The 25,402-nt window shown below is 37.7% G+C and overlaps 2 protein-coding genes across 3 annotated transcripts; one reads left to right on the forward strand and one right to left on the reverse strand.

Annotated features, from left to right (window-relative positions):
• Window positions 1-598: 598 nt before the first annotated feature.
• On the reverse strand, window positions 599-7,648 carry ercc6l (excision repair cross-complementation group 6-like). The gene is made up of 4 exons (XM_084415032.1): window positions 7,528-7,648; window positions 7,338-7,379; window positions 4,365-6,117; window positions 599-3,491 (listed from the first exon to the last, which is right to left on the reverse strand). The coding sequence occupies exons 1-4, from the start codon at window positions 7,569-7,571 to the stop codon at window positions 1,299-1,301; spliced, it is 4,032 nt and encodes a 1,343-aa protein (XP_084271158.1). The 5' UTR covers window positions 7,572-7,648; the 3' UTR covers window positions 599-1,298.
• Window positions 7,649-8,848: 1,200 nt separating this feature from the next.
• On the forward strand, window positions 8,849-25,116 carry arap1a (ArfGAP with RhoGAP domain, ankyrin repeat and PH domain 1a). Of its 2 annotated transcripts, none has more exons than XM_084414775.1 (29): window positions 8,849-8,901; window positions 9,949-9,984; window positions 10,718-10,803; window positions 10,949-11,050; window positions 11,185-11,254; window positions 13,132-13,252; window positions 13,358-13,554; window positions 13,643-13,752; window positions 14,027-14,226; window positions 14,313-14,398; window positions 14,528-14,710; window positions 14,807-14,981; window positions 15,093-15,200; window positions 15,508-15,643; window positions 15,742-15,844; window positions 16,776-16,950; window positions 17,064-17,273; window positions 17,946-18,161; window positions 18,269-18,374; window positions 18,616-18,763; window positions 19,444-19,512; window positions 19,694-19,777; window positions 19,893-20,010; window positions 20,545-20,658; window positions 21,212-21,342; window positions 21,494-21,592; window positions 21,720-21,755; window positions 23,664-23,727; window positions 23,882-25,116. In XM_084414775.1, exons 2-28 carry the CDS (start codon window positions 9,973-9,975, stop codon window positions 23,676-23,678), a joined length of 3,210 nt encoding a protein of 1,069 aa, XP_084270901.1. In that variant the 5' UTR covers window positions 8,849-8,901; window positions 9,949-9,972; the 3' UTR covers window positions 23,679-23,727; window positions 23,882-25,116. The 2 variants fall into 2 exon arrangements, with proteins under 2 accessions (XP_084270901.1, XP_084270900.1); XM_084414774.1 differs by having other exon boundaries at window positions 21,510-21,592.
• Window positions 25,117-25,402: the final 286 nt, after the last annotated feature.

Here is a 25,402-nt window from a genome sequence, read left to right on the forward strand (position 1 = left end):
TTGTTTTAGTATTTAATATATTTTAAGCCCAAGAATGAGTATTTATTAAAGAAAATATAAATAATCAAATAAAAGTGTATGACCATTTCATGATTTTATGCACATGTAATAATTAATAGTAATTATGGAGACCTATTTTTTTGGCACACTTTGAACAAGACAATATATTATATTTTGTTATGTAATAAATGCAATGATAAGATGATCATCTTTCACGGGATAAAACCTTCCCAATAAGCTAGCAACACTATGGAAGCTTGTTTCCGCCAATGAATAATAAATAAATAATAATAATTGCGACTTTTTATCTCACAATTCTGACTTTTTTCCCTCACAATTGCGAGATATGAAGTCAGAATTGTGAGAAATAAAGTCGCAATTCTGAGAAATAAAGTCGCAATTGCGTGTTATAAAGTCAGAATTGCGTGATATAAAGTCGCAATTGCGAGAAAAAAAGTCAGAATTCTGACTTTATAACACGCAATTGGGACTTTATTTCACGCAATTCTGACTTTATATCTCGCAATTCTAAGAAATAAAGTCAGAATTGCGAGATGTAAACTCGCAATTGTGAGATAAAAAGTCGCAATTATCTTTTAAAATGTTTTATTTTGAGACGGAAACAAGCTTCCATACAACACCCTATACAGGTAGACCAGTAATCTTAACCTAGCCTGCTTCCATACTGTATATTCTCTATACATCAAGTAAAGTACATGCTAAATCTGTGACACACAGTTAATTACCACAGAAAATAACTACTTTATGAGGTGATAAACAGCATATCACAAATGCTGTCAATTAAGCTGTATTTAACCCTGAATGTTCCTTTAAAACAGAGGACTTTTTAGTCAAGAGCTTCAGACTGAGGGGCACAAACAAAGTTAGAAACTCTTGCCCGAAATGAAGTTAATGTGGGAAAAAAAACCTTAAAATTAAGAAAACTTAAGAATATAACATATAGATTCATATCTGGAATGAATCATGCAGGAAATAAGCTTAAACCTTTGAAATTTTATTTTGTTTTCTTCCACAATAAATGTATATTTCAGAATATGATAAATTGAACAGTTTTTAAACCAAAGAAATGAAACATACAAAAAAACAACAAAAGTCCATGACCACGATTAGCATGCACAACATATTTTTCTTAACTAGTTCCTCTGGTCAGTTATGTATGTTTCAGTCACATTCAGTCTGCAATTTCTTTTTAAACAACAGGCAGAGGAAAAAAAAGGCATGTCAAACAGTTTGTCAACAAGATGAAGTCTTATACGGCCGTGTGCATTTTAATTTCCCTATTGGCTAAGTTGCCTGTACAACTGAATAATCAAGAGTTGGATTTCAGCGTCACCAGTATTAATGTCTATTGCCTTCAGAAAGAAATCCAGAGCCTCCTGCTTTCTCCCCTCTGCCAAACTCTGTTTCCCAGACAGAACCAGCGACTCGTACGTGTTCTCAGAGGCTTTAGCAGCAGTCACGTCACTGCTTGTGGAGCTAACAGGAAGAATGTGCGTTTCCATAGGGGATGTTTTAGGGGCACACTGGTCCATCATTTCACCAGAGTCTAGCTCAACATCAGCAGTGGATTCAAGCAGGGCGCTGTGCCATTCCTGGTCTCCTCTTGACTCCACACTCTCTTCCACCTCCTCAAATTCCTCGTCACTTTTAGACTCTTCTGTGTTTAAAGTCTCTCCACTGGGCTCCTCTTCTTCCTCCACTGATTCATCTGCATGCGTTTCACTGGCTTCAGATATCTGATAGGATTCGGTTTTATCTCCACTGTGCGGCTTCTCTTCCACCGCTGATTCATCTGCATGACTTTCATTTACTTCAGATATCTCATAGGATTCGGTTTTATCTCCACTGGGCGGCTCCTCTTCCTCCACTGATTCATCTGCATGACTTTCATTTGCTTCAGATATCTCATAGGATTCAGTTTTATCTCCACTGGGCGGCTCCTCTTCCTCCACTGATTCATCTGCATGACTTTCATTTGCTTCAGATGTCTCATAAGATTTGGATTTATCTTCACTGGGCTCTGCTGACTCTTCATCAGATTCATTCTCCAGCATGGACACAACGAAGGACCTTCTCGATGCCACAGAAGTGTTCAAGCTGCGGCGGAGTCGAGCTCTGTCAGTCAAAGTGGATTTTGGTGTGGAAGAGCCCAACCTGCTAAGGCCATCACCGAATGGACTGCTAGTTAAACATGGCTTCTCTGATTCATCCTCATCTTCTTCTTCTTCTTCAGTGTCAGAGATGACCTGCGTTTTCTTTCTACGAACAGAATGCAAAAAGGAGTCGGCCGCAGGTGTGTCCGGAGCAGATTCATGCTTGCTGACCTCACCGTTACAGTTACTGACTTCAGCATTGTTATTGTTGCAGAACTCACTGATTTCACTTTTGTTTTGTTTACCATCCTGTCTGCTGTCATGGATACTTGTTTCTTCCAGTCTTTCTCCACTGATGTCCATCTGAAGTTGAAACTCAGGACTTTCCTCTGCTACCGACTCCTCCACTTCACAAACTTCTTCTTCAACGGAGAACATTTCTGCACTGTCCTCCAGCTGCAGGTTGAAGTTTCCCTGAAGCATTTCCACCTCTGCTTTAAAAGACTCTCCCGCTGTGGCCTCATGTCGAGGAGGGGGTGAAGAAACAACCATTGAATGTGGCTCGTCTGCCTGATCCTCTCTATTATCAAGAGTATCAGACGCTACAGAAAGTTCTTCCAACTTTGGAAACTGGTGAGAAGGACTTGAGAAGCTGTGCTGTGAGTATTGATGCTCAGATGTTGCATTACCGTACAGCTTGTCAGCCTCATCTGAACTGTCATCCAGCGTGATCACATTGCGAGCTAGCTTGTCGGCATCAGGGCTAACCTCCACTTGCACTTCTTCACCTACAAATTCCACTTCTTCACCTACAACTTCAACCACTTCCTCAACTGGCAGAGAGTTCTGCTCATCTACCTCCAGTTCTGCCTCATCGAAACTGTAATGAGTTAAATCCACTGTCACTGGCTCGTTTTTGATACGAGGAGGGGCCGGCCGGTCTCTACCAGCAGATTTCGGTTGCCCTGTTTGCCTGAGCCAAGCCGGTTCGGTGTTCTGGGCCACGCTGTCCATGAGCTGGCCGTGAAGTTCTGACTCTGCCTGCATGAGCTCTTGTGCTTTCTGGACACGCGTTTGTATGTATTGATGGGACTCTGCATCCTCAGGATTATCTTCATCGGCTGCCGCCTCTTTAGAGAACATGAGGTCATGGTCGGAGATGCCGAACATCTCCATGCTGTGAAGGCGAGCGATGTGCTGGTCCAGGTTGGTGTCAGAGCGGCGGTTTTGTGCGTGCATCGCCTGAAGCTGCTGCTGAGTGGAGGAAGAACGTGTGTCTTCGAGTTTAAACAGTTCACGTAGCTCCTGCTTGCTGAAGTATCGGAACGGGTTCTTCTTATCTCCGGTTGTCTGCCGGATAAGAGAGTCTTTAAACACCTGCAGATATAGAAACACAGGGGGGGAAAAAACTGTTACAGGTACTGTTTTACTGACATCAGAAAACTAGCTTTTAGTTCTCATTACTACATGACATAAAACCAATTGCTTGCCAAAAGCTGAATTGTTGTACTTAACGAAAAATTATGCCTGGAAGCTGCATCAACACTTTGTCTACATTTTTTTGTCTTAACAGTACAATTAAAAAAGAAAAACGTATTGTGATATAGTTTAGTACAATGATTAAACCACAACAGGATAAGATTTAAGAAATACAAATAGTCTACAGTGAAGATTCTGAAATTGGGTTATTTAATATGATCACTTTTTTTATTTCAAAGTTCAATTGTAAAATTACAATGTTAATATATTTCTGCCTTACTTTTTAGAATTAACATACAAATATCACTTAATATAATTGAGGGTGATTGTATTAAAAAATAAAAAAACAGCATCATGAATTGAAAGTCTAATTAAGTGAATGTAAAGCTAACAATTGAAGTGGACTAAAAAGAAACCGGTTCAATACGAATGCAGAGATTAGCCTACTTTTTTTTACTTGGTCCATATTTCCTTTTAAAAAACTTTAAAAAGTGAATATTGGCAAAACATTTATTTGGAGACATTAGGCAATGCTTGTTAGTTTGTAGTTTTTGTGCATCCGTTTTAGTGTGATTCAAACTGTTCTACTTCTTTTTGCCTGGATATCCAAGCAGCAGCAATATGAAAACTTATGTGTTTATCATATCGCATTTCAAATTACAATCACAATACATGATGATGAAATAATTGCAAAAGCATTTCTTGGCCAAATCATGTAGCCCTGAATCTTTTTTTAACCCTGAAAACTACACAGTGAAGATTCTTATTTACCTGTCTGCGGTAGATCTTCTCCTCCACAGTGCCACAGGTGATGAGTCGGTAGATGAGGACATCTTCAGTTTGGCCAATTCGATAGGCGCGATCCACAGCTTGAGCATCTGTCGCAGGGTTCCAGCTGGGGTCAAAGATCACAACACGGTTTGCTGCAGTTAACGTGATCCCGACTCCACCCACCTGAGTGGTGAGGAGGAAGATTGTGTAGCGTTTGTCTGTCTGGAACAGCGTGATACGCTTCTCCCTTTCTGCCAGGTGTGTCACTGTGCCATCCAAGCGCAGCAGGCGAAAGTTTTTGTTACGCAGGACACGCTCCATGATGTCTAACATCTTCCTTGACTGTGAGAAGATTAAGGTCCGATGCCCCTCTTCACGGAGACATTCCATTAGAGACACAAGAAACTGCAGCTTTCCTGACTCTCTAACCAAAGTTTCATCTGAAATGCAGTCGATCTGACTCACAGCCGACTCGCTTTCAATGTCTGGATGGGTGGAGTCAAAGGAGGAACCGTGCTCCAGGCCTAATTGAATCACGGCTCGATTCGAGAGGAGTCTGGGATGGTCACAGAGCTTCTTCAAAACTGTGAGCTCTGCCAGCGGCGACCTGGTAGCCATCATCAACTCCTTAATATGCTCCAGCGAGATGAACTGGTTATAAATGTCCTCCTGGACTGAACTGAGGTACGTCCACACAATGAGGTCGTTTTTTCGTGTCAGCGATGGCATCTCTGCACCTTCGCTGGCGTTTGGACATTTGTTCTCTTGATCTTCCTCGTCTCGATAGCCTTCTTTACGTTTTTGCTTTTTGTGTTGAACATCTGCCTTGGTCCGCCTGTAAAAGTAAGGTTTGATAATGTCCATCAAGTTCTGAGAAATCCTCAGCCCAAGAGCTTTCTCCCCAGGCGTGGCGTCTTTCTCCCTTGCACGTGTGATTGGATTCTCATACTCGGTTTTGAATGTTTTAGAGGTTCCCAGCAGCGACCCCTGGCAAGCGAAGTCAAACAATGCCCACATCTCTCGTAGGTTATTCTGTACAGGAGTGCCCGTAAGTAGCACACGGTGTCTAGCAGGTATGGCGTGAGCACTTTTAGCCGTTTTAGTGGATGAGGTTTTGATTTTGTGGGCCTCGTCCAGGATGACATAGTCCCATTTGAACTCACGCTGGTTATATGATGCAAGATGCTCATAGTTGTTGATGAGCATCTGGTAGGTGGTAATGATAACTCCTCCTTTGCGTTGGATTCGCTCCAGATTCCTGTTCCGCTCAGCTTTGCTTGCGCCGTGAAACTCTTTCACCCTCATTCCGGGGGTCCACTTGGCAAACTCACGCACCCAGTTCTTTATGAGCGAGGTTGGCATGACTAACAGGGTATGATTGGCCAGCTCTGCATCATACATCCCTGACAAAAATGAAATGACCTGAATGGTCTTTCCAAGGCCCATGTCGTCGGCCAAGATTCCCCCTTTCCTTCCATCCCGGTGGAGACTGTACAGGAACGCCACACCCTCTTTCTGATGGTCATACAATTTATCGTAGAGGCCTTTATAAAGTTTCAATCCACTATCACTCACGTCCACAAATTCTTCCTCCTCTTCGTCTTCCTCTTCATCTCTCTGAATGAGATCCTGTATGGCCTGGACCCGTTTCTTAAGCTTGTCACTCGGCTGCAGCTGGTAAGCCAGCTGAAACAGCTCCAGGGCACGAGGCAGCTCACCACGCATGGCAGCTTCCTTCCCCTCCTGCCGGTACCTGCAAAAATAATACAATAACTGTTACACAGGAACAACACAAAAATACACTCAAATACTAATATCAAGCACACTAAAATATGCTTTTTGTCAAACGCAAAGTTTGTAGTTGGCATAAATTTTTATTCTGACTGAGAAAAAAAGATATATATCTGCAAGCTGAATTTTTCGTTTTAAATGCTAATTACAAATTTGTTAACCAATACCCTAGTCAGTCAGAGCCAGAGGTGACTGTACATGTGAAGTTGACAGTTAAAGGTGCTCTAAGTGATGTTGGGTGACGTCACTTCTTGTTGACGTTCGAAGTATTGTCAAACAAAACGGAGGCTAGCTAGACCCTCCCTCCTCCTCATCCGCGCACTAACCCCCCAAACCCCACCCCCAAATCATTCTTGTCGGTTATTGGCTAGAACAGTTTGTTATGTTTTTGTGGTGCGGGTGAGCCGTTTGTTTTTCTTGCAGTTTGTGGAGCCTGTGGTGTCTACTCTACAGAGACTGCGTTTTTTTTTTTTACAGTGTGTTCAGGGGACAGGTAGCTAGCGGATGGTGAGGAGACGTTTGCTGTATGTGACAAAAAATGTTTTGGCCCAAAAAACGTGTGACATCGCTTAGAGCACCTTTAACAGTTAAAAAAAAAGAGTTTTTATATCAGGTCAGAGCAAGTAGTCAGATTAGTTTTAAATTAAATTTACACTACTCATTATATATGAAATTTATTGGCCAACACAATATGTTTGTATGTTACCAATACATTTTAGCCTTGTTTCACAATTGCTATGCTAACAGACTCTATTGACAACTTACCCCAAGTAATGCAACATGTCACAAAAAGTCAACATGTTCAATGAACTGTATCTTTTTTCAATACAATTAAGGATAAAATGTATAATTACTTTTCTGTAGCCACAACTTTGAGCAAACCTGTGCTAAGGTGTATTTACCAAAAAGGTGACAGCTAGCTGGGTCTCCCAATAGGTATTCATTTTGTGTGGGAGGGTATATACTAAATAAATATCTACATCTCACATTTTTAGTATGATAAAACAAAACGAAAAAATATACACCGTAACAAATTATGTGGTTGCAAGGTATCATTTCACATGACATCAAATCAATAGGGGCAGTAAAATACATATTCTAGCTGGTGACACTGTCACCCGAGATTAGATCTTTATATTAACAGCAGTGATGGACAATTACATAAGCATGGTGTTTCAGTACCTGTCGAATTTGTCCATCTTTTCCGTGTCTAAAGACAGATATCTGCAATAAGAGGAAAACACACACAATCAAAGCATGTTCTACATGCTAACTTACATGCAACAACAATTTTACGTCGTAATCAAAGTTCTAATGTATTGATAAAAACGGCAAGATGTAACGTTACATATGATATAATTTGATGACTCACCCTTCTAACTTGTTCGTAAGTTCTTCAACTTTATTGCTTTGCATATTTGCATTTATTTTTTACGGATGTTCATTGAAAAACAGCATGTGTCTCACCACCTCGATTGCGGAAGCGACTTTGAGTTTGAACAAATGTTTTGATGTTCGCGCGCAGCTCTCCCCCAATCGCTTGCTGCACTACCGCGCATGCGCAGAGTGTTTACGCATTTAAAGCATAGATTTAAAGCAGTGGAAACTGTGGCCATACACATAATAAATTATTTAGACATTATTATGTCTATGACTGTGGCACTAGACTTTCAAATTGTAGCGTTCGTGCTTGCAAGTCTAGCTTTCCTCCTTTGTCTAAAAACGCCCGAAAAAACTCAGAATACCAATTTTTTTTCAATGCAAATATAAAAATCTAGTTAGCCTACATTTCTTACTTGCAAAAACACATCTTCCATCGTAAATAGTTAACACTAGAATTGTGGTACAATTTGAACTTCGTGGTGCCTACCTCAGTCAAAACTCTTATAACAACCCCTGCTGCAGCCATTAGAGGGCAGTAGTACTACAGACTACTGTAGAATGCACATGCACACATACACGATCGTTAAAGGGATAGTTCACCCAAAAATGAAAATTCTGTCATCATTTACTCACCCTCAAGTTGTTTCAGACCTGTAAGAATTTCTTTTTTCTGCTGAACACAAAAGAAGATATTTTGAAAAATGTCTGTAACCAAACAGTTGATGGACCCCATTGACTTCCATAGTAGGAAAAAAAAATACTATGGAAGTCAATGGGGTCAATCAACTGTTTGGTTACAGACATTTTTCAAAATATCTTCTTTTGTGTTCAGCAGAAAAAAGAAATTCTTACAGGTCTGAAACACCTTGAGGGTGAGTAAATGATGACAGAATTTTCATTTTTGGGTGAACTATCCCTTTAACGTCAACAAATAGTCTAAATCTACATAATAGTTTTCTCAGCAGTTGCTTGAGACGAGTCAGTAGGGAGCATGAGACCGAAAGAAACAGTCTGGATCTATCATCTTTCTTCAGAAGTAGCTTATCCAACATTGTGCCCTTACACGTGTGTTTCAAAGATTTTTTTTTTTTTTTTTTTTTTTTTGAAATTCAACATTTATAAGCTTCCTCTAGTTTAAAAAAAATGAGTTTGGCCAATAAATGTTGAGATTAGCTGAACTCACAGGATTAAAAGCAGTGTCTTTGAAGCGAAAATAATAGTTTTTATAAAGTTATCTGAGGAATTGCAGGGATGGTTCTGTCACCTGTCATAAACTTCCTCATTTTCCAAATAGAGCTCTGTGACCGCGCGCGTGTACGTTTATAAATGCCTTGTAATGCAGTAGGGCTTGGACTGCACACAGGTAACTTATCTTATTTTATCTGTTACTAACATCATAAACTGTAGCACAATTTGATCAGATATCACTATAAGTAATGATATAGTAGTAAGGATGATTATATATCATAATCCTAGATTTTTCAAGAAGAATGTGTTGGTTTGAGATTGGATACGTGTTGTTTTACATAAAATGTTTCTTAAACACTAGCTCTTAAGTAAACCATTCAGTAGCCTAGTTTAAATCTATAAAGTGTTTTACTCTGGTTGTGATATTTTACCAACATCTGATATTAAACTAATCTTTATTCCTCTAATATTCACATTAAAGTAGCCTATGAGTGTCTATTTCTGCACGTGTGCATTTTTGTAAACAGTTTTACTTTTTTACTTTTTATTTTTTTAACTTACTGCTTTTTATTGTGTGTGTTTTTGCACACAAGCGGAATGGTGGAAGCGGAATTTTTTTTTTTTAGCTATCTTGGTTTCATGAAGACCACCAATCTGAGTTACTTCCCCAAATTAACCACAGTGAAGAAGAGCATTATTGTGTGCACTGAAAGGACTATTGTTCCTTCTGATATCTTTCAAAGGTTTTATGTTTCTTAATGTCTGAGCTGGGGAACTTTTAGAAATGCTGTGCATCAGGTTTGGTGGCTTCAGTTCATTGTGTTTGTTACAGTAAATTTGGGTGAGGCGGAAGAGATGTTTTTCTATTTCTGTAATTAATGTCATATAGCCTTACATCAGGTTTATAGGTCATACTGTATGCTAAGCGTTGTCCAGATTGAGTCATTTATGTAAATTGGGCTGGAAATATTCCTTATTACAACTCAAAACTAAACCAGTCTACTTTTTTTAGAGACCCTTCATTTTTTCCCCAATTTTTCCCCCCATTATATCAAGACTCAAGATGGTTTGAAACTGTGCCAGGAAAGACCTGATCATCCTGTATTTTATAGATATTTCCAATATGTTAAAGAAGCCACATGTTATTCATATGTTCTTCATTGTTTTCTGTTGGTTTATGTTTTGATAATTAATTGATTAATGTGTTCTGCATTCTTCAAAGGTACACACACCACAATCCCAGAAAATGTCTTCAAAGGTAAATTTTGTGTCTGTGACTGAGTGTGTATATTGTTCTGTCAATGTGAAAGTTGGTTAAATAGCCATTCCTATTGGGCTTGTATGGTAGAGAAAATGTACCACTCACTCTCACAGCTGTGCCATCAAGTTCATCATAGTACATCTTTAGTTTTTGTCTAATAAATATTCTTTTCTACAACAAAGTTCTTGCTAAATATATATTACAGTTCAAAAGTTTGGTGTTGGTAAGATTTTTTTAATAATTTTGGATAAAGTGTCTTATGCTCATCAAGGCTGCATGTATTTGCTTAAAAATACAGTAATATCGTGAAATATTATTGCAATTTAAAATGACTGTTTTCTAATTGAATATATTTTAAAAAGTAATTTATTCCTGTGATGGCAAAGCTGAATTTTCAGCATCATTACTCCAGTCTTCAGTGTCACATGATCCTTCAGAAATCATTGTAATATGCTGATTTTGTGTTCAAGAAACATTTATTATTATTATCAATGTTGAAAACAGTTGTCCTGCTTAATATTTTTGTGGAAACCGTGATACATTTTTCACGTGATTCTTCGATAGAAAGTCAAAAGAACAGCATTTTAAATAGAATTTATTAGTCTTTCATGTCACTTTTGATACAAATATTTTCCTATTATTGAATTTTCCTATTCTTACTGACCCCAAAATTTTAAACAATGGTGCTTTTATTTATCATTTTCATCAACGCTTGTTTGTCTTCCAACAGGAGGATCTATTGCGAGACATGCAGAAGTGTTTCATCAACCTGAAAGCTGAAGAGGACAAAAAAGAGACAGTCACTCAAAGAGAGCGGTGTGTGCATGAAGCGCAAAAAATGTTTTGTTTTTTATTCTTTTGTGTAGATAATTTTATTTTGTTTTGTGTGTTTACTTTAGCCTGCAGTGGAAGAGAAATTAGAATTATTCTGTTGTATTAATACAGCGTTTGTTTATTTTAGTGAGGACAGTATTGATATCCGATGTACAGAGTTTCCTGATATCTCAGAGGAGTTCCGTCAGATTATTAAAGCTGGCTGGCTGGAGAAAACTCCTCCAAAAGGGTAAGAAAGAATTGTGACTTGAGTGTCTTTAACGACTTTATAACTAAGCCTCTTTTTTGAAATCTGTGGTTTTATTTATATTTATAATTATTACATACATTTTTGTTTTATAATATTTGTGTTTGTAATTTCAGTGGCAAGATTTACCAGCGTCGATGGGTGCAGCTGGACTCCGAATATTTGAGATATTTTCAATACATCAAGGTAAAATAGATGAATAAATCAATCAGTCTGTTTTTTTTCTTCTCTATCCATACATCCGCTCTGTAATCTTGTGAGTAAATATTTTGCAATATCCCCCTTGCAATTAGATCCTTCCAATCAGAATAAATATATAGATTTCCTCGTTCACCAGACACATTCCTTTCCTTCCAGAATGACTATAAAAAAGTCCAGTCTTGTTTTATTTAAGGAAGTTAAGTATTTATTGTTCAAACAAGCTAGAAAATGATCGGAATGGAGAGAGGGAATGATGATAATGCGATGATGAACGGTGATGCCTGGTTTCGGTCACAATGATTAAATCTAGACTTAAAGTTTCTGGAATTTAGAAAGTTTATCAATTGCCTGATGTTTTTAGAAACCTTAGTCAAGTCACCTTTATTTTATATTGTTTTTTTTTTCAATAAAGATTGTTTCAAAGCAGCTTTACAGTGAAAACAGGAAAATAATGCAACAAAGTTTGTTTCTGCTGTAGATCTAGAAGAAAATAGCAGCAAGTTCAGTGATGGTTCATTTTTGTTGTAAAAAAGTTGTTAATTTAGTTAATACATATCATTTACGTATAATTAGTTATATGCTCTGGAGAAAACAGTGATGTCATCGTCCAGCTCAGTTCAGTTCTCATATAATGGTGTCAATGCAGGCAGATCAATAATATTGTTGAATATTAAGTGTCCCCAACTAAGCAAGCCAAAAGCCAAAGGCAACTGTGGCGAGGAACTAAAACTCAATCAGGTGACAGAATGGAGAAAAAAACCCTTGGGAGAACCCAGGCTCAGTCGGGGGCCAGTTCTCCTCTGGCCAACGAGCGAACAGTGTATGATTATGATCCAGGCAGCATTACAGGTCAGAAGTCAGATTGGATCAGAACATTCAGAATATTTTATCCAGTTCCATCTGGTTGGAGATCAGAGTCATCACACCAGTATGGAGATGGCAGGTTTGTTGAGGATCTGTGCCACTGGCTGTCGTGTCGATGAGGCCTTCACAGGGGAGAGTGTATTGACAAAATCTCTGCTGACAGTTTAGGGATGCGTTGTGGTCGTGTCTAGGCGCAGATCCTCCATCTGAACTGATCCGGCCCAGATCCGGCTGACTACAGTAAACCTTGGAAAAACAGAAAGACTAGCATTAGCGTAGATGCCATTCTTCTTATGATGTAACGAGTGCATCGGGTGTTATATGAATTAGGAAGTGTTCCTGGTTCCGGCTGACCTAGTCTATGCAGCCTAACAACACTCAGTGTTCAGAGTCAGACTGTAAAAAAGAAAAGAGGCATATATTTTTTATGATTAACAGTTTTATTGATAAGAGGCACACTCGCTCTGAGATAGTAATAATCAAATAATAATTATCAAGAATGACATTTTTCTCCACTGCCAGTCCTCTGCACTCCAACTCTGATTTATTATTATAACTGTCACTACTACTGTATCATTACTCTATAACTCTGTCAATTTTGGCAGATACTGATTATCTGCTAAAGTTTTGTTTAACTAAATAAAAAAAAACACACACTATAAACTAAAATATAATTTTAAATACTACAGCTGAATTTAGGCACCACCACATTCAAATGTACAATATTATACTTAGTGAGCAATAGATGGCGCCAAAGGCAAATTAATAGTAAAAAATAAGGGGAACAATTCAATTTCCAAATATGCTAAATGTATCCCTGATCCCTTTTGTTTTTATATTTATTTATTGAGTATAGCGTTTATTGTTTACAGTATAGCATTGTTCATTGTGTGCTTTTCTTGTCCTGTTTGCAGACCCTGTGAAACAACATTTGAATGGAATTTCAATAAATTTGACTCAAGTGTAATACAGAATTTCTCTTTCTCTTTGTGTGACAGGAGGTGTACTCTAAAAGGATGGTGTCTCTGGAATCTGTCGATAAGGTGGTCAGTGTCGGAGATTTACGATTTGAGCTCTACAGTCAGAGCCGGACTTTCCTGTTTCGAGCAGAAAGCACTCGTGTGTATTTGTCAATGTTTTCTTCTGACCACCTCTATTTTCAGGCTGTGTAATTAAAATCTACAGAATGATTTTCATACATTTATATTGTGTGTATTTTCACAGAGGAAAGAAATGACTGGGTGGGCTGCATTGAAAAGATTCTGAGTGAACGCAAAGCTAGTCTGGAGCCCCGGAATCTGTTCTTTAAGAGCGGTAGTGTGAATATTTGTTTCGAGGGCAACCTGGAGATGTTGTCACCACGCACCAAAGTCTACACACTTATCAGCAGGGACAAACTGTTCCTCTTCAGAAGCCACGAGGTGTGAGTCTGAATGTGAATAATTGTCTTTCTAAATGTTTTGGGGGGGTTTATCTGATAGATTAGTTGTGTTTGTGTTTTGTATATAGGAATATTTTCAGGGTGTAGGCATCACTGACATAGACATGCGAATGGCCAATGTGAGAGATGGAGAAAACAAGCGCTCTTTCACGCTCACCACTCCATACAGAGCATTCAGGTAAATGCTTTTTGTGAAAAACTTTTCACTTTTTGCACACAAAACTGGAAAGCATTTGTTCAGCTATTTTTGTATTATTTATATACTACTATAATATTTATGCATATTTTGAATTAGCTTTTATTCTTATATTTTCTGTTTAAAAATATATATGTATTTGTATCAGGCCCATGATTTGAACCGAGGGTGAAACTGTATGATGAAACTGTAAACTCCCTACATCAATTAAAATTGCTTTAACTTCATTTGTATGCCTCTCTCTCTCTGTTTGTAGTTTTGTGGTGAATTCAGTGAGTGAGAAGCAGAAATGGTGCGAGTTACTTAATGAGTGTGTGAGTCGCTCTCTGTCATGTGATGGAGTGTGTGAGAGCATTTGGCGTGTGCCATCAAACCGCTTATGTGCGGACTGCGGCTCTTCGATGCCAGAGTGGGCGTCAATCAACCTGTGTGTTCTGCTGTGTGAAAAATGTGCAGGTACATACAAATATTAACAAATGACAGCAGCAGCTATGTACTGTATATGTCTGCTCATAAGTGCGCACACATTTGTGTGATAACAGGTGCACACAGAAGCCTGGGCCAGAGCGTGTCAAAGGTTCGCAGTCTGAAGTTGGATGAACGAGTGTGGACTGATGACCTCATCAGGGTACAATGAATGTGATGCATCCAGTCTATACGCTGCCTCAGTTACATCTGAGAGTTATATTGATAGTTTGCAGTTGCAGTTGTGCCGTTCTCTTTCTGGATGATGTCTGATCTCATTTTGCGTTGCCAGGTTTTTCTGCTGCTGGGTAACGGCAAAGCTAATCAGTTCTGGGGAGCGAATATTCCCCCGAGTGAAAGTCTCAGTGCGAACGCTAACAGCGAGCAACGTCTCCAACACATAACAGCAAAATACAAGAATGGAAAATATCGCAAATACCACATACTCTTTGGTCAAAAGGAGGCACTCAACAGAGTTAGTCAATTCTATCTAAATGCCAAATAAATGACACTAAATGCACATCGAATGAATGTTCTGCTCTCTCATGTCTGGTTTTTCTGGGTTTCTTAGGCTCTGTGTTCAGCGGTGCAGTTTCCTGATTTGTTGGATACTCTCTCGCTGCTGAATTGTGGGGCGGATATCAAGTGCAACACTGGTATCCCAGAATACCCTTCTCCACTGTCTCTGGCAAAACATAGTGGCCAAACAGTACAAGCGGAGCTACTTATGCAGAACTTGAACTCAGGTGCACAAATACATACAAAACTCTAATGTATATGTGTTTAGATACACAGGTTCAGAAGTTTCATGGGTTCAGCTTTTATGTTTAAACTCATCTTGTTTTGTTCTTCATCAGAGTCTTTTACGCCAGTGGTTAAAGATGTGCCCAATCGATCCCATTCTGGCTGCCTTTTTAAGACTGCCTCATCAAGTCGGCCAATCACAGACCACAAAACCAAAGCAGGTGTGTGGAGCCCTCGTAGTTTCATTGGTTTAGTAAATTGCTGTATGATGACTAGCCAGTGAATCTCAAGGATACTAAGCCTTGTGTGCTGGTGAGGATGTGTTTGTCTTCCAAAATTAGATTAAAGTTAAAAAGTCATGAATTGACATTTATAATTACATTTTAATTATATTAACCTTTATATTGTTTTAGGACATTTTCAAATGTAATAGCTTACTGTAGGCTTTTTAGGCTTTAGTAATCTATACGTTTTCATGGTGTGTGTGCGTTTGTCTGTGTTTATGAACCTTTTTTGTGACTATTGTAGATTTCACTCAGCGTTGGTGCTGTCTTGGTGATGGAATGTTTAGCTACTTTAAGAATGAACAGAGCCACAACAAGTGTGGTGGCATGAAGACCAGTGAAATCATCTGCCTCTCTGTCAACAGCCCAGGGAAACATGGGTAATAAACCATGAACTTCAACTTGAATTGAGTTTACTTTTACCACATGAATCCTTTTGTGCGCTATATTCATCATGTTCTCTTTAATTGGCTGGCAGCTATGAGCACACCTTTGAGTTGTACTCTGAGGAGGGGAAAGTCTATCTGTTTGGAACCGATGATGGCAGCATTGCCAAGAACTGGATTCGGGCTATTGCCATGGTGATCAAATTATTTATTTATTTCGTTTTTTAAACACACTCATTTGAAAATACCATATTGTGAGGACAAACAAGAGCAGTAGACTATGGGTTTTCAAACTGGACCAAAATGGGGTGCTTTTTTTATTTAAAAGATATTAATACTTTTATTCAGCATGGACACAATAAATTAACATTAAAGAATTTTTGGTTCACTCAAAATTAAAAAATCTGTCATCATCCATTCCAAACCTGTACTTCTTTCTTCTGCTAAACACAAAAGATGATATGTGGGTAACCAAACGACCAATTGTTGGGCCCCATTGACTTCCATAATTATTTTTTTTCCATAATATGGAAGTCAGCGGGGCCCATTGAATATGGGTAACCAAACATTCTTCAAAATATTCTTTTGTGTTCAGCAGAAAAATGAAATTCATACAACAGGTTTGGAACAACTTGAGGATGAGTAGATGATGACAGAATTTTCATTTTTGGGTGAACTATCCCTTTAAGCCGTAAAGACATTAATAATGTTACAAAAGAGTTCTATTTCCCATTTGTCAAAGAATCCTGAAAAAAGTATTACAGTTTCCACAAAAATATTAAGCAGAACAACTGTTTTCATCATTAAGTTATAATAAGACAAGTTTCTTTTCCATCACAGGAATAAAGTACATTTCATATTGCAATAATATTTTACAACATTATACTGTTATATATTATGCTATTATACTACACAATATTAATGCTGTTTTACTGTATTATTATCAAATAAATGCAGCCTTTTGTGAGACTTTTTTTCTTTCTTTTTTTTTCTAAATGTTAATCTCTACTTCCTTGCAGCCTTCCATGCATTGTTCTGTAAAGCTGCTTTATATTATTAAATAAAATGGTTATCTTATATTCTAATATGTTGGCAAAATAAACTGATCCACTTCCTTCTTATTTAGGCTGTGCTGCCTCCTGCACTGTTTGGTGTGTGTGGAACCTGTGATCGTCTGGGTCGCCTGCGCTGCACAGAGGGCAGCCATGGCATTGGTTGGTTTTGCCTGAGCGGCTTCAAACTGCAGGTGTTACTGGAAGACAACGTACAAACAATCGACCTGCGCAAGCTGGTCACACTCAGTGAGTTACAGCACACAGTTATAGCACACAATCATGTGCCGATCTGAGACCATATGAAATGTATATTTACTATATGTTTATATATATATATATGAATGCGTGTGTGTACGTAGCTCTCTCTGACAGTTCTGGCTCCTTGGTGATGGTGTGGCGGGGTGGACCCCTGCATTTGCTAGCTGACCGCAGGCCTCATTTTGTGGGCTGGCAGACCTACATTCAGCAGAAATCCGGTGCTGGAGATCAGCCGCTATCCCAGCAGCAACTCACTGACCTGGGTGTCCCTGTGACTATTGACCGCTGCCTGGACCATGTAACACGTTACGGTATACAAACACACATTCACATTACAGAAGAAAGCACAAACATTCTGTTGTAGAAATGAAAAATTATTTTAAATATGACAAAACAAGCATTAAAATAAGCTAAAACATATTTCTAGTTATGTTAAGCTCTAAAGTATTTAATTGGGTGAAAATTGTGAGTGTGTGAGTCAAAAAGGTTGAGATACACTAGTCTATTGTTCTTTGTTTATTAAAGTCGACATAAAACAGAAGTTGTGCTAGTCTTTTCTTCCCTATTGTGATCTACTTTCGAGTGGAACGGCTTCTTGAACAAGAAAAATGAAGGGCAGGACTTGATTTTGTCCATCGGACCACCATTGTGGTTTGTGGTATCTGCAATCTCATATGAGTAAGAGAGAAGAGATGTAGCTGCAAGAGGGAAGGGAAGATAATGATGAACAATAATGATGTGCAGGGATAAATAATTTATAAAAAATACTGCAATATTCCATAAAAAATAAGAACTGTCCATTTTGAATTCATGGTGACTTTAAATTCTAATTAAAGTGTACTAAACTGGATACAATTATTTTTCTTCATGCTGCCACCAAGTAAATCACACTGCTAATAGTAGGGAAATAGAATTTTATAAAATAAATGGCAAGATTTGGTATACTCAAAACACAAACATAATGTCACTTTTTTTATTTTTAGGACTGTTGTCATCAGGAATCTACCGAAAGAGTGGCATTAATTCTCATGTGACCAAACTGCTGGAGAGATTTCAAAATGATGCACGGAGTGTAACGTGGTGTGAGTCTGAGTATTCTGTGGACGATGTGGCTAACACGCTAAAACGATTTCTCAGGGAGGTCAAAGACGGAGTGTTAAACGGACAAGAGAACAGCGACAGCTGGCTTAGAGCTGCAGGTAAATAAAAATTGGGAGTAATGTAAGATGAGATGTTTAAAACTGCTTAGAAAGTGGGAGTAGCCCAACACTACTGTAAGCAAGTAACTTTTTTTAACACTCTGCAGGTCTGGAGAACAGAAGTGAGAAGATTAATAGATACAAGATTCTCCTCTCAAACCTCCCAGATGTTAACAGAGAAACACTCAGAGTCCTCATACACCATCTGATTTGGTATATTATATGACATGTGACCTGCTCAGCTGTCTAAAAGCTACAAAGTACTAACCAAATCACTATGATAACTTCTAAGCATCCCTAAGTCTAGATAGGATAGATAGTGTTTAATATGCTTTAAAAATATTTCTGTGACTACGACTGGTTGATTTGAATTGATCATAAGGAATGTAGTTGGATATGTAGTTATTGTTAGTAGTACATCCAAGAACTTGACCTGAAATTTCTGCTTTGTCAGTGTTCAGCACCTGTCTGATGAGAATCAGATGACTGTACGAAACCTTGGTATCGTATTCGGTCCAACACTTTTTCAGACAGATGGAACAGATATCACTGCATCTCAGGTGGTGGAGGAATTGATCCAAAACTACTGCAGCATTTTTAATGTGAGTCTGTCTTTAATGTTGGTACTTATCACATTAGTTAGTTACATTGATGACTGTTAATTCATTTATTATTGTATTAAGTTAAAGCTACATTATTTTTACAATAAAAAAATTATTTAAAATAAAAAAATCCAAACTATGTCTTCACCCTAATATACTTTGATAAACTTATAATAATTATTACAATTTTAGAGTTGTCGGCACAGATTTTGCAGGAAATTGCATACATGCGTCATTCACCCATGCATGTCACATCATATCTGTACCCAGCTGTGGGTAGCATGAAGCTGAAAGTTTCTTGTCACAACAAACAAGAAAATTAGATTATGGGTCATTGAAAATGGCAAACCTCCAGGGAATCACCCATTGTAAAACAAACAAAAAAGACATTATTTACTTGTCTATCCGATCGAATAAGATGTCCTGTATCCAAATGTACATCGGTGCCCAGAATAGCATTCATCCACATAGATTAGTACAGCCTAAATAGGGTTTTACTTTTTCAACTGCTAGAGGTCCAAAAGTTACACAGTGTGGCTTTAAATGTTTATTGAAATTTGATTCACACGCTGACATAGAGATCAACTGATGCTCTTATCAATTAAATATTCATTAGGAATATTTCGAATATGGCGTTAATAACCTGAAGAATGATGACTGAGATGAAGCATCTTTCACAGGTCTCAGAGTCTGACCTTCAGAGGCAGCTAAACATGACGTCTGTCATCCTGAATAAACACATGTCCCAGGTCAGAGTTCACAGGACACATTGCATTATTATGTTAAGGGCATTTTTAAATGCTGTTAATAAGGAGTTGTAAAATCTGTGTGTCTGTGTAAAGAAATCCTCGTGTTGATTTGATGGCGATACTGAATATTATTGTATTTCTGAGATTTTTGACATTAATTGCTGACTTGATTATATTTCAGAGGACCTTGAGTCGAACTCCATCCAGCACCATTTGTGCTGTTTACCTGGAGAAGAAAGAGGATGGTGCAGAGGTTCTCGTTCAGGTGGACATTTAATCCTAACTTAAATTTATGTAATTACGTACTTTACCTGTGTGGACTACACCTCTGTTTGTTGCAGATCAGTGTCGAAGTTTTCTTTGTGTGTACTCTGTGTTAGGTTGCGGCGGATATGACAGTATTCAAGTTGGTGTCTGTGGTTCTGGAGCTTAAAGGAATTCAGCAAGCCAATGAAGAGTTCTGGAGCTGCTATGAGATTATAGAGAAAGAGGACATGGGTGAGATTTCATCCTATTCTGAAAGTGGCATTGATCAATGACACATGAAAATAAAAATGACCTTTCTGTTTTTTTATATTTTAGTTGTTTTTCTGATTGATTCATTCATTTTAGTGCCATGTTGTTTTGCTTTAGTTTACTGCTTTAGTTCTATGTTAAGAGGCAAAAATGACTGGTTTCAAATTCAAATACGACACCTAAATGATTTTAGATAAACTTGGCCATGAAACATCCCCTCAGACATTTGACTGCTTTTGGTCCAGTGCAATAGGGAACAATGACAAAAGCTTTAATTCATCTAACATTCTTAAATTAAAAGTGCATTTTAACATCATAGTTTTTGTTAATTTTTTTTATCTAATATTCTGTTGTACCAAAACATGGTGTCGTGTTCAAAATGTACTTTATGAATATGGGAGCTTTATTTTTTGGACATGACTCTGAATGTGGTAACTTGACTTTGATGTACTTGGTGATTAAGATATATATATTTTTTTTTTTTGATGAGTGGGATTTTACTTTATTTTATAATAGAGAGAACACTGCATTACCAGGAAAGAGTCTTGCCGCTCTATTTCTCACTTAGTTGTCACTGCCACCTGTTGATTAAAAGGAATCAATACATCATCAGCATCATGAGGTACCTCGGTATGTCTTGTCACACAAACACCAATGCATAGTTTCTTTGAAAATCTATTTTATTCATCATAGATGAAAAAATTCAGTGTGACACATCACAAGATATTCCAAGAATATTGAAAAATACACATTTAAATTCTTGTTTTCAATGTTAATTTATCTGTTTGCGTTCAGAAATAGTTTTCATTTATTTAATATCCGATATTGTAGCTTCTGAGATGCTTTTTAAGTATACATTTTAATTTTGCAATGAGATTCATATTTTGGCTCAATGTTTCTGTCTACAAAACTTCCATAAATTTAGCAATATACTTTTTTGCTCAAAACGTTAATAAGGTCACAAGAATGTTTTTTTTTTTCTAGACTCCAAATCAAGTGTGTCCTAACTTTTTTACTGGTAGTGTAGTGACAAAATATGGTGCAATAAAGAATGCACAACAATTAAGTGAATAAGAAACTACATCCTGTGTTATAGTCTAGTGCATTAACATTGCTTAAGTTGTTTTAGGAGCAGTGCAGTAGTTGTTTGCTAATGTGTGTGTGTGTGTGTGTGTGTGTGCAGAGAATAAGTTGAATCTATGTAAGAGTGGGCCATTGCATGTCTGTGAGGTTAAAAGTGAAAGTAGCAGAAACTTCCACCTTCGTCATTGTGAGCTTTCTGGCAACACCTTCAGACTGCACAAGGAACTACAGGTGTGTGCAAGTGTAAACATTCATACTGTATGGTTACACACCAGCTGCATTAAGCATAAGAAATTCATAAACAAATCTGAAGCAATAAATACACTGAGAGACTGCATGAGTGAAAAACTAAAGAGAATGAATCGATCTTTAATCTCTGAAGGCTTCTGCTATTTCAGGGTTCTCAGTGCGAGAGGGAATATCCTGCCAAAGAGCTCAAGCTCTATCATGGTTGCCGGAGCAAACTGCATCCACCCACCCCGTAATGAACCAAGAGCACTTAAACACAACATCTACTCCAGAGCTTATCTCACTTATCTCATGAGTATAAACTCATGTAGAGAGATGCAGTTTGTGTTGTGTAGTAATTTCTTTTATTTTCTTTACAGATGGGGACTAATGCTGATTCACGACAAGCAGCAGTGGTGAGTCTGTAGCAGATTTTTATTTAGTCTTCCTCAATATTGAACATTCAGTTGCATATGGACCTCAAACATTTCCATCAAAAGTATTTACCAGACATATCAAGCAACATGCAACAATCTAATATTTATGGAGCCCCTAAAAGGGACATGGTTGGGATGGGAGGAACATATATAATTTTCATATAACATTTTATTGCTAAAAAAGGTGAATTCTTTTTTTTATTTTTGGTTTGTGGAGTGATAAATTTTCCTCAAAACAAGCATTATAATATAAACTGATCTCTGAGCAGGCGGCGAGTCCGAAGGGACCTTCTGCAAAGTGCAAAACCCGAAAAGCGTTACTACAAAAATCATTAACATGTCACCAAATTGGTCTCCTACTGGTCATACTACAACACTTAGTTTGATAAAATGTCTTTTGCATAATTAATGATTATTTATCAGGAAATTTAAATTAATCAGGTTTTGTGAGAGAACACCAAAGCTTTAAAAAATATTTTTTCCTCCCATCCAATATTTTTACCGCCACCGTGTCCTTTTAGGGGATTCGTACATATTAGATGTTTTTCGTTCTTAAAGGCACAATGCTGCTCTGCTGCACTCCATTATGCAGCGCTCTATAAAACACTGCTTGTCAATGTCAAAATGTTTAAAATGACCAATCAAATCAAACAAGGTGGACTTTACTGTACTACAGAAGCCAATGTACAGTACAGTGTGCATGTACAGTGTGTCGCTTTAGTTAAAAGAGTGTAAGGAAAGATGAAAGTAGCTAAACATTACATATTTGACTGTTTTATGATAGTTTTATGAAGTGTTAGGCAGTATTAGAAAATGTAGTATGAATGTGTTCATATTGTGAATTTACTGTTAGGGGGTAACAGTTTAGGACCCAAGGACCAGATGTTTGAAAGAAGACCGGAGTCAGAATTATAATAAATTGAAGAAAAGTTTTACTTAAAATAGTTTGCAGTTTCATCAGCAGAAGTCAGCTTCAAGACTCACACAGGAGTTCGTAGGCCGCCCCGTTTACGGTTACAAAGATCACAGCAGTTATACCCTACACCAAGGTCTAAGCTACTTCCTTGCTTCAGGTTGCAGTTTCTGATTGGCTAAGAAATAGATAAACATAGTAATTTTCCACACATATACCAACATACGGAAGCATATCTCCATCGATTAGGCAGCTGACACTCGGACCCTGAAGTTAGGTGCGTCGTGACCTTCCAGGTCGCAGATTTGGGTTACTGGGCGCCAGCCTGTCCAGAACAACAACTCAGTCAATCTCCAATAATGCCAGTGGTTCCTTAACCTGTAAGCAAGAAGACTAACACACACACTGACACAGCTTTTTCAAGGTTGGATTTGGCCAGGCTCTAACTATAAACAGGAGAGTATTCTCAAAACATCAAGATAATACATTCTTTCTCTCAAGGAGAGCTAATCCAGAAAAGTCATCCAACTCATTTGATATTTAGAAGGAAAAATATTGATTAATACCTTGATTATAATCACTCATTACATACACATTGAAGCAGCAGTGGATTCCAATCCACCCCCTTCAGAACCTAATGAATGTGGAAAGTCTTTCAGTAAAAATATATATTTGCAAATAGTTCAAATGCATTACTTTGTTAAAAAATTCTAGTTGTTTTGCTATTTTTTTTACTTTTATTTTTTTATTCTATTAAATCCATTAATTTATAAAATATAGGTTTGCATATGACAGGAAATTTTATTGTACATCCTTGTTCTGACCTGTTTTGTTATAATAAACAATGACTAGTTACTAGTTGACCAGTTAGACAATTTATTTTACTAGTTGGCTACATCCTTGAACATTTAAATTCTACCACATCTCCATGTCCCTGCTCACCTTAATTTGTCTCTGGGTCTTTTTTCTTTAAGGTATCTGTGCTGTGAGAATGAGGATGAGTTGACTGAGTGGACAGCCACATTTTACAGCATCCAGGTATAACCTCTGGCACACAAAGTATTATTTGTTTGAATTCTAGTTAAATATACTTTTTATTTTTATTTATTTTTTTATGCAGAACAATATGCATTTAAAAATGTGACAAATTTTTAATGAACCAACTAAAAGGTTTTTAATTTCTTATTCATAGTACAATGGTGACATCTGGCCCTCCTGGTGAAATAACTTCAATGCAGCTGATGGGTTGGATAACAGCAATTTATTCTGATGGAAGAAGCTTAAAAAAAAAGAAAAAAAAGAAATGAAACCACATAAAAGTGTTTCTAAACAGACTGTGCCCATCTCAGATTCTGAATTATTACTAGCAGCACACTGACCTCTTGCATTATGAGTAATGTGACAATGATAAAATTTCTGTATCTTTGATTCCTTTATTTTTGGCATCAATTGCCAAAAAAAAATACTGTAGGGGGAGAGTGGGGTGATTTGTGCCGGGGGGAAGTAGTTCCACCCTTGTTTCTGGAAAACCATAGAAGAAATTGGTCATGTGACCACATAATTTTGAAAAGCAATCACTTTTACTCGTCCTCCAAAGAAGAGAGACACATGGCATGAGAGTTAAGCACATTTTAGTGCAAAAAACTGTTTTTTCCCTTTCAAAGTAAAGTTTCTATGATTAAGGTTTTTTGATTGTAGTGTCTGAACAATTATAGACAAGTTTGAAAACATTTCACACATGTTTTAGTGCTTTAGTAGGCTACACAATGAGTCTATACAGTTAGCATGATGTTAGCTCTTAACTGCTGGATCATGCTAGTTTTTCAAACTTGTGGGTCTGGGGTGATTTGTGCCAAAGGGCCTGGGTTAAGTTGTGCCAGATCCAGACCACCTAGACCTACATACTCACAGGGGATAATCTTGAGAAGTGAGGAGATGGGCATGCCTCATCATTGTTTGACTTAGGCCTGCCTGCTATTTGTTTAATTTAACACTGATTTCAGTTTTGAGTTTGCACTATGTTATTAAAGAGAAGTTTTATTCCGTTTTTAAGTGGCCTATGTCACAATAGGATGTTTAGAAATTAGCCTAGTCACTTTATTCTTATATGTTACATAATTGACAGCGCTATGTCAACAGGCATCTATTGCCAAAGCCTTTTGGCCTGAAATGATTCACAAATATCATATATTGTGTTGCTATGGTGCTCTAAATGGTTGCTAGGGCATGGCTTGATAGCTTCACAATGATCCTGAGAGACTGATTGGTCGTCTGAGTAAAATGAGCCCGCCCCCTTGTCTCTATGACACTGTGATCCAGAGTTATGTTCAATACAAAATCCCTATGCAATTGACCATTGTAGGAAAAACGCATGCTATGGTATTCCAGGGTGACAATATCTAAATAAACTTTAAATGAGTAATTGTGTATTGAATTTATCTTGCTTTCATATAGCATTACGGTTCATAACATTAAAATGTTCTGTTTTACTTCAGAAATCACTGGCACAATTTACCCCCAATGTATTCCCCCAAAGGCACAACTTCCCCCGCACCAGGGGCAAGTTGTGCCATGAGACCACTTTTTTCCCAAGAGCTATATTTCTGAAACAATTTATTTCAGATCCAAAGTTATTGTTCTCAGGGATGCACCACATCCTGAAATATATGTACATCCTTAAGTTGAAGGCATTACTGCCATGGCCTCACTTTAA

Source organism: Rutilus rutilus, assembly GCF_951802725.1.
Source record: "Rutilus rutilus genome assembly, chromosome: 7".
Classification (NCBI taxonomy): Eukaryota; Metazoa; Chordata; class Actinopteri; order Cypriniformes; family Leuciscidae; genus Rutilus; species Rutilus rutilus.